Below are 10,029 nucleotides of genomic sequence, written 5' to 3'. Positions count from 1 at the left end.
TTCATTTTTTATTTTATTAAATATCATAACTTTTTATATATAAATAAAAATACAATATTTTCCTAACATAAATAAATAAACATTTTTTTTTTTTTTTTTTTTTTCTTTTTTTTTTTTTCGGAAGAAAAAGCGAACTTTTTATTAAGAAAATAAAAAGTTACATTGCATATGCTGTGAGCATTTCTATTGCTACTTTGACTGCTCATGCAATCAGTGAAAACGTCCTATCTGCCGTAAGGACCATCTGATCTCAAAAAATAGACAGCTGTAAACATAATATAACAGCTGCTTTTAACTGTCCAGCTATGTATCATAAACTCCCCTCCTACAAGAGGGCTGCCAAAACCATCATGAAGTGGGTCTCCTCGAAAAAACGAGGAAAAACAACCCTTACAAAAAAGATGTGTTTCATAATGTCCAAAAGCATAGTTGTATCAAAATTTTAAATATAAAGACTGAGTAAAACTGTAACTGAAAGTAAAATTTGCAGGAAACTGTCACTGATGAGGCGGCTGATCCGATATGTGGATCTGCCCCTGTATTTCTTCTACTATTTTCCAGCCGCCCATATTCTGCTGCACACCTTCCTTAGAAAGCTTGTCGGCTGAATCGTTGTTGTCCCTGTAGATATGACATAAAGAGAAGCTGTTAAAAGAAATTATTAATGCCTGCAGTTCTTCCAGCAGTGGTTTCAGAATTTGATTTTTGCATGTGCTTTTCCCATTTACCCAATTTATAACATTAAGAGAGTCTCCAAAGATCTGAATTGTGAGGATGTTTCTTTGAATGAGCCAACAGAGAAGTAGCCTCAATGCTGACATTTCTGCAAAATTGTTTGATCCAGTCCCTAGACCAACTGAGGCTTTGAGGATGTGATTTGCATTAACATGGATGACTATACCAGCTCCTGCCCTATTATTCTGAGAGGCACCGTCAAAGAAAGCCCAAGGAATGCCCTCTTTAATGTGTACAACCTTATTTTGATTTTGAGTTTTTTTCTCCTCTGGTTCAGGGATGCACGAATAGATAGATACACATTGGATTGCTGTGACAGATGCCAGAGTTTCCTTGTCCTGAAAAATACACCTGTTTCTAGCGATCCAAACCCCCCAACAAATAATGAGAGGAAGATTTCTCATATTCCCATCAGGATATTGATGCCACCATTTTGCCCAAACCTCAGCCATGTTTCCACTTCCCCATTCCACCTTTTTGTTCATCATTTTCTCTACCTCCCCCCATATCTTTTTTGTTCCAGGGCAAGATAGGAAAAGATGGTTGATAGATTCCGCTTCAGATTTGCATACTGCACATCTCCCTGGGCCGTGCATGTATCTTGACTGAAGAATGTCCCATGTTGGTATTTTCCTGTTTAAAATACACCAGAAAAAGAGTCTGGCCTTAGCCGGACATTTGAGCTTCCAAATGTGCTTCGACCACCATTCCGGAACTCCCCACCCTTTCCTGGACATAATGAATTTATATCCACTTTTTGGGGAGTACTCTCCAGTTTCTGCGTGGGCCCAGATCAGCAAGTCCGGGCTGTCTTTTATTCTGACATTTGATCGGGTGAGTTCTTGGATATATGAATTCCATTCATTCCACCATCTATGATCCAGCTCTAGATCTTCCCCGTCTTTCCAAGCTTGGCCCCACATAGATGAGTGACCCACCTTTTCCACCTGATTTAAGGAAAATATGCTCTTACTTTCTAAGTGCCTGATTAACCCTGGGGATAAAGCATAGGTTTCATTACATCCTACCCAGGGGTCCTTCCCTATCTTCAAGTTTCTTCCATTCCCGATCTTCCATGCCAATCCTTGTTCGATCACCTTGAAGGATTCCACCGTTGCTTTCCAAATCGCTGAGACATTCTTCTTATCCTTTACTGGGTTCCTAATCCAATCTTCTAAGGGAGCTGGGTCTATGTATTTCCTTTTCACCACTCTTGTCCATAAATTTTCCATCTTTATAAGTCTCCATCCTGATTTTGCTGCCAGCGAGAGACTGAAATCAGGAAGACTTTTTATCCCCCATCCTCCCCAGTCCTTTGGCCTTGCCACTTTCTCCCAGGCTACCCATGGAAGGACAAAGTTCTCCTTTGAGCCATCCCACAAAAATCTGCTACAGATTCTTCTTATTTTCTCCAAGATGCCTTTAGGAACCCATGTTAAAGCTGCCCAGTAGACTGGAATGGCCAGTAGCACTGATTTAATTAGAGTCAGTCTCCCAGCTCTGGATAGCCATTTGAAGCTCCAGTGAGTGATTCTGGCTTCTATTTTTGCAATCAGCCAGTTCCAATCCGCTTTCTTGTATGCATTTGGTTTTAACCAGAAACCTAAATACTTGAAAGGAGATTCCATATTACAAGATTGGAAAGGAAAGAGAGAATGCATCTGTGCTCGCTCTTGTCTGTCTATTCCTGCCACTATTAACTGAGATTTCCTGGAATTTATCTGCATTCCAGTTGCTTTCAAGAACAGATCAAGAATGTTTTTTAATTCCTTAATTTCATTAGACTCTCCATTTGTGAAAATCAGAATGTCATCAACAAAAAGGAGATGAGAAATGTATAGATTGACTGCTACTTCAATACCTCTTACCTTCCCTTCCCTTCTGGCCTTTTGAATCAGCTGGCTTAAGCCTTCTGCTACTAAAAGAAAAAGCAGAGGGGACAAGGGGCATCCTTGCCTCAGACCCCTCTGTCCTTTGAAAAAAGGTGTTGCTGCACCGTTAATTAGAATTGCATAGCTGACGTTTGTAATACACCCCATGATCCAGCTTATGAAGTCTGTTTTGAAGCCTAGATGAGTTAGAAGCAGACGGATGTATATCCAGTTTATCCGGTCGTAGGCTTTAGATAAGTCAATTTTTATTACTGCACCCTTCTTGTTCTTCTGTCTGACACTATGCAAAACCTCCTGGGCTACACCGATGGCTTCATGGATTTGTCTTCCGTTTAAAAACCCGAATTGCTCCATTGAAATATGCCGTGACAGAATTGGTTTAATTCTGATCGCAATCACCTTTGCAATAATCTTGTATATACAGTTGCATAAAGAAATAGGTCTGAAATCCTCAAAAGTTTCAGGAACTTCCTTCTTCGGGATGAGGGCTATAAATGTTGCATTGAATGGACTATAAACCTCTCCTTTCTTCCTGGATTCTTCTACTACATCAGTTATTTCTGCTCCTATCAATTCAAAGAAATGGAGGAAAAGTTCTATGGTCCATCCGTCCGGCCCGGGGCTTTTTTCTTTTGCCATAGATTTAATAACATTTTCTACTTCCTCCTTTGTTACCGGGCATAACAAATCCTCCGCTTCTTCCTCCTCCACGAACCTTGGGAAACATTGAGCTGTTTTGATTACCTCAGCGATGGTGGCCTCTCCTTGATCAGCAAATAAATTCTGGAAGTGTCTTTGCCCTAAAGCAGACAGAGATTTAAAAGTCTTTGCCTCCCTTCCTTCTTCATTTTTTAAGTTCCAGATAGTGTTTGCTGACTTCCTCCCTTTTGCATAATTGTGGAAAAACCTTGTGTTTTCATCTCCTGCTTTTAGCCAGATCGCTCTGCTCTTAAGCCTCCATTCCTCTTCTTTTGCCAGAAGGATTTGTTTTTTGAGTTTCTCAAGGTGGAGGATCCTATCTTTTGATTCCTGAGAAACGTATCCATCCTCCTCTATGCTTTCCAGCTTTTGTAGTTCCTCACTTATCCTGTTTAATTCCTCATTCTGCTTTGCCTTTCTGTCCTTCGCCCAAATTATAGTAGCTTTCTTCAGTCTTTTGAGGTTTTCCATGAACAGAAAGCCTTTATCCTCTGTGGAGCTGATATCAAGGTGTCTCCATGTATCTCTAAATAATTTTGAAAAAGAATCTTCTTGCAACCAGGATGAATTAAACTTGAAAGGTGCTGGCGGCTTTGGAGGAGGTTTGGAGAGTTCTAAGTAAACTGGGAAGTGATCTGAGGACCCTCCCTCTTCAACCCATTGCCGAAACATTGGGATCATGGAGGATAATTCTTCATTAATGAGAAAACGGTCCAGTCTTTTTGCCACTCTAGCTTCTCCTACTCTCCTATTCCTCCAAGTCGGCTTTAACTTTATCAGGTTTACATCAATGAAATTGTTGGCAGATAACAGATTGAGGAAGAAATCTGTCAGAGGATCTTCCCTAGCCGATGGTCCCCAGGCCTCCGCTCTTCCTATTGAGAAATTTAAATCTCCACCCAGCACCATGAATTTGCTCTTCAGGGTCGATTTGGACATCAACTCATTCCAAAATGCCACCCTTCCTTGACAAGGCCCATAAATGTTGCAAATAGATAATGGGAAGTCGAATTCAGGAGATTGAATTTCCATTCCCATCACCTGCTTCATCCCCCATTGGTTCCAAATCTTAATAGCCCCTTCCTTGTAACCTATTGCCAGTCCTCCTGAATGGCCATCAGAGTCCATAGCCGAGAATTTCCAGCCTGGGAGGAGGGCATTTAGCATCATTTCTACTTCTGCTCCATTCCCCAAAGTCTCCTGAAGAAAAAGGATATCTGATTTTGAATTTAAAACCATCTCCCTAAGGGCCAGTTTTTTGGGTTTACTGGCTAAACCCCTGCAGTTCCATGATGTCAAAATCATTTCAGAACACTCTCAGGGGTCTGCACCGCTCTAAGTGCCCCAGTGATTGACTGTTGTTTCCCTTCTGCCATATCATATTTTGCTTTTATCTGGGCCATGGATAGATTTGATTTTCTGCCTCTTTTTTTCCTTTTTTGACTCGGGGTAGGGAGCGGACCTATACCACCCACGGAAACTGAGGAATCTGGCTTGATGTCTAGAGATCTGAGGTTATATGGACAAGTAGGGTGAAGGGCCGGGGGTGATGGATTAGAAGAATCACCTTCACAATTCAGATCTAAGGAGGGTATTGCGGCCGAGATGTTTTCTATACAGTTTTCCACAGAGTATGCTTCATGATTATCAATTAATTCATTATTATCAGAAATGAGATTTATTGAAGGAGACTTCGGGATCAGACAATCTTCATTTTTTTCAGAATTAAGAATAGGGGAGAAATTTGGATCTAAGCACATACCCATAGCTCCTTCGCTCTCGATGGGATTTTGTGTTGGTGCCGATCCCCCAGTGGTCTCCATTTTAGCTTTGTCGATTCCGAGCTCCAGGTCTTTGTCCATCCCACTGAAACGAGGATCCTGATGGGCTGCTTCCGGATTCTGCCCCTCCTGATGGACCTCCGTCTCCATTCCTTCTGCTATCTGATTTACTGAGACCTCCTTTCCCTGAAGATTTTGATTATGGCGGATAGCCTTCTCCCATTGAGTTGATGTCCTCCGGAATCATCGCCTTCGCCTTCCTAAAGGGAATTCCTTGGCCAAATGACCATAAACGTGGCATCTATGGCACCTAAATGGCAAGTATTCATAATCCAGAATCTGTTCGAAGACGAAGTCTTTGTATTGGAGATTTATCTTTTCTGCAAGTCCTCCGCTTGGATTTAGACTGACTAAGATCCGCGCCATGGCCTTGTTGTGGGTTTCCAAGAAGGACATATCCGCTTCCAGAAATGTACCCAATCTGTTCCCTATTGCCTTAAAGACCGATTCGACCCACAAGAAAGAGGGCAGCCCCGGAGCTCTCACCCAAACCGGGAAGACATCCGTTTTCTCATGAACAGCATCGAACAAAGGACTCCATTTTTTTAGAAGAACAGGGATGTTCCCAAATGCCCAATTCTTTCCGACCACCCATTCAGCCGCCTCTTTATTCTCAAAGCGCACCATAAACCAGCCCTTTGCAAGGGTCGAAACCTCGAAACCTCTAATGAGATCAGACTGCCAATTTTGTTCCCCCCAAGCTTTGATGAAATTTGAAGTGAATTTTTTCCCTCTCGCCCTGCCGACCAAAGTGCATTCAGCCACCTCCAGGGCTTCTTCAATTCTCACATCCATGCCCAACACCAGGTTCCCCTCCAAATCCTGCGAACTAATTGGTCTCTGCTTTTTCCTCTTCTCCCCTTTTTTTCTTGTCCCGGCGTCCTCCTCCCTTATCTCCTTGCTTGTCCCATTTCTTTCTTGCTGTTCCAAACCAGGGTTCAAGGGGGAGAGCCTTTGTTCGAAAGGGGTTGGAAGCGAAATTCCTATGGAATCTAGGAAGGGTTCTGCTGAGGATTGATTAAATACCTAATTTCCCAAAGAAGGTCCTGTAGAGTTCTTTTGCAATACTGGGGATCCTCCGGTCTCGTCTTCCTGCCGTCCTCCGATCCCTTTAGGGCTGCCCTGACCTTTGGCGATGGATGCCCTGGTAACCGCTGAAACCCTTCCAAAACCCCCTTCGCTTCTCTGCCCAGAGCTTGAACCGAAAATAACAATATCCTCTAGTCCACCAGAGAGAAACGACCCTGTAGAAGGGGGTTTTCCTTTGCTGCTTTGGCGTGACTGTCGAAAGCCCGCATGCAACACATCTTCACTTATTCTGCTTGTCTGCTGCGAAACTATGGAGTCCTGGTGAAAATAGGCGTTACCCTCCAATTCCTTTGACAATTGAAGAAAGGATTGGTTAATCCTTTGCGGTTCCGGAGAAAGGGGTTCAGAACTGAAGGTTTCTGGTGCTCCGAAATAACGTTCAATATTCTGTGCTGTAGGGTCTTTCCCCCAGACCGACAGAATATCCTCCATTGCCGGATCTAGGTCAACGAGCTCGCTAGGGTTAACCATGGTTACTGTGAGGGTTCTCAGGATACTCGCCGATCGTTTTCGCTGCCAGCACAGAGGTCCTATCTCCTTACTGTCTCAGTAAAACACTTTTACTGAATTCCAACGCTCTATTCCCCAGCTGTCAGCCTTACACCGTTCCTGACCTCCAGCTGCCTTTCCTCCTGTCGCTGTCCTCCAAAAGCTACGTCTCGTACAACAACTGCCGGTGTAGATTGCTGATGGAACCTAAACCCTCGACCTGGCTGGTCCTGGTTCCGACCTGAGCCCCTGCTCCCAAACCCTCGCCATCCCCTACATTTTTTATGTTATGTGTATCATCCTTCAATAAATAAACATTTTTTAAATCAAGTTACAAACTTAATTTATAACTTTTAATAAATATAAGTAAAAAATACAATATTTTCCTGACATAAATAAATAAATATTTTTAAAATCAAGTTACAAACTTGATTTATAATGAAGTATGGATAATTTTAAAAATATTTCTAACTTACGATTTTTTCCATTTCAATTATTATATATTAACTTTAATATATTTGTGAAACCAAAAAATCATGTACAACTATATATATATATATATATATATATATATATATATATATATATATCAACATTTTCTTTATTTAATTCTATTTTCTCCTCGATAATTATTATTTAACATTATTTTCAACAAATAATTATTATTATTTAACATTATTTTTATTTTTAATTTTAGGTTTCTATGATCTCTATCATTATCAAATAATTTTTTCAAAATAATCACCTAATTAATTTATGGACAATTTTATTTGATAATTACCTTTCATAATTTATTAAAAAATAACTGTTTAAATTTCTATAAATATATGATTATTAAATTTGCAGTCGAATCATGGTGGCGAGTTCATATTTTTAATATACCAACGCCTTCACAATTCACACTTTTAAATCTGTCGATAGTCCAATCCCCTACATAGAGTTAGGGCATCAACTTCGGGTCTCGCTGACTCGGAAATATTGAGCGATCGGAAAAACGGTGATGAAGTCACATGCATGCTCATGGTAGCCCTGCGTTAATCCATATGAGCTTCGTCCTTATGGAGAGATGCAGAGGATGTATTTAGGGGCATTAAATATCGCATAGCATTGCAAATAAGGCTGGCCATCAACGACAGTTCATGTGTATCCTCATCTCCACTCTGCCAAACACGCTCGACGAACACCTTACCTCTATATAGCATAAGCCAATCGGATTTAATCACCCGTGTCATCCTTAGATTTGTTATTTACAAACGACGAAAGTTGGTCGGAGAAAGTCCCGAGCTCACTATGCGTGTGAAAATACATTATATATTGCTGTGTTATTTCCCCTAAAACCCTGCTGCGAAACGAATTCAAAACCCAAAAACCCTAACCAGACTTCAGCCATGGAAAGAGTCGAGAGACTCGGAAGGGAACTTCTTACATCCAGAGCTCACGTTAACAATGCTCCCATTTTAATTTCTGTACTCGCTTCGTGTCTTGAGGACAAAAAACGCTCTGTCCAGGGCCTGGAGGCTTTGATGTCACTGCAGGCATTCTTTCTGCCCTTGCTGAGAACCGAACTTGAGACCTCTGCCGTGAAAGAGGCTTCGCAGAGACTGAAGAGAAAGATGAACGAAGAAGGGGAAGCAAAAGAAGCCGAACGGGACGCGGAGGCCATTTACAGGAATTGGTTGAAGAGCAAATATGAGGAATTCTTGGGACTTCTCAAAAAAATTGCCCTCTCCTCGCTACCAAGCGCTACCCTCAGGGTACTTTATCTATCTATCTGCTAATATATTTGATAAATTTTAAGTTCTTTTGCAATTAGATTCTAAATTTTATTATTATTATTCTTATTTTGTCAAAAAAGTTTGTTCTACATATAAAACATATAAAGCGGCAGAAGGGATCATGAAGATTCTGAACTTACTAACATGGCTTCTGCATATTTTCTTTGTTAAAATACCAAACAGAATTTCATCATCCATGACGTACAGTTTGTATTTCTTGATAAACCATAGACTGACACTGCCAGTGAACATATAAACAAAGCGGCTCAAAGTGGGTGTGGAGAAATAAATAATTTATTGCATGATGTTTATTTACGAATGTTTAGTAGAAAAAGGAGTGCGCTTTATTACAGTCACATAAAACTCCTTATGGTTCAAAGGTCTGGATTGCGAATTATGTGCTTGGATTATGAAGTAAATTCAAATCTTGGTTTGTTTTTGTTCTAACGTAAAAGCGGAAAAGTGCAGTCTGTCTCAGACCCAAGGTTGTTAGACTCAGACTTGGGAGTGACTCAACACATGTTATCATCCAAATCCGCGCCAGCAGACCTGCCTAAAGTTATAGTTCATCTGACTTTGTCACTGCTAGATGCCTCTCATTCACACTGGTCCTTTTCTGGCTTCAGGGTGGTGTCTTTAGGGGTTGTATGCTATTATCAAATGAACTGATCTGTGCAATCATAAGCTGCTAATAAGCAGTCAAAAGTGAGGATGACAAATAAAATTGAGTGGTTGAGTTCAGACCCTGAAGACAATTTGTAACCGTAGTTTAATGGAAATGAGTGAAGCTAATTAGTGCCTTTGGGGAAGATGCTATATTATTGTATGGTCTATGCTTAGAGCAGTTTACTTCTTTTCTTCTTATTATCCACAGATTAGCAATCACATATACATTAAGTAAAGTGCAGATAGAACATTAAACGATGAACAGAAAACAAGCCAAGAAAAGGGACACAAGATGTGGTGGCTAGTTAGGGACAAACCCCAATGCAGGGAAACCATTTGATCAAATCTTCTTTTATCTTCAATAGTTCAGCAGAGAGAAATAGTACAAAATCAGAATTCCGTAATTTTATATCAGCAGCAACAGACCCTAGATCAACAAAGCCAAACTTGGTCAAACGAGTTGAAATTGACCTCCAACATGCATGGTCGATTTCCGGTCAACTAGCCCTTGAACAACCCCAAAAACACAGTCAAACTGCTGTTGACTGAAGTCAACCTGCTGCCCAAAACTAGGGCGGTCAATGCTGGTCAAACTTGTGGACGGATTGCCTCGATTTTTGTGCCAAAATCTGCGGCCTGCCTAGGAGAGACAGCCACACCAAAACCGCACCCTTGATGAGTCAACGCAGATCAAAGAGATCTTCAGCAGCTTCTGCGTCTTCCTTCAGCTTCCCTCTTGCCCTAATGCGTCCTCCTTCCCATGTGTGAGCTGCTCCTTGTATAACCCAAAGCTAAGGAGAGAGAGAGAAGAATGAGTGAGATGAGATGATGAGAAAATGAATC

General features: G+C 41.2%; 1 protein-coding gene across 1 annotated transcript in view; it reads left to right on the top strand.

Moving 5' to 3' along the window:
- Window positions 1-7,645: 7,645 nt before the first annotated feature.
- EMB2762 (CCAAT-binding factor) overlaps window positions 7,646-10,029 on the top strand; it is a 266,353-nt gene continuing 263,969 nt past the window's right edge. Inside the window, exon 1 of the mRNA XM_089388606.1 lies at window positions 7,646-8,499. Within this exon, the coding sequence (XP_089244732.1) occupies window positions 8,134-8,499 (366 nt within the window). The 5' untranslated portion in view covers window positions 7,646-8,133. The remainder of the gene's footprint in view (window positions 8,500-10,029) is intronic.

Source organism: Pinus tabuliformis, chromosome 1_1 (genome assembly GCF_031772625.1).
Source record: "Pinus tabuliformis cultivar Carrire ecotype Pingquan chromosome 1_1, CPIR1, whole genome shotgun sequence".
NCBI classification, from domain to species: Eukaryota; Viridiplantae; Streptophyta; class Pinopsida; order Pinales; family Pinaceae; genus Pinus; species Pinus tabuliformis.
The sequence above is the reverse complement of the archived record's forward strand: the minus strand, read 5'-3'. Positions and strand labels throughout refer to the sequence as shown.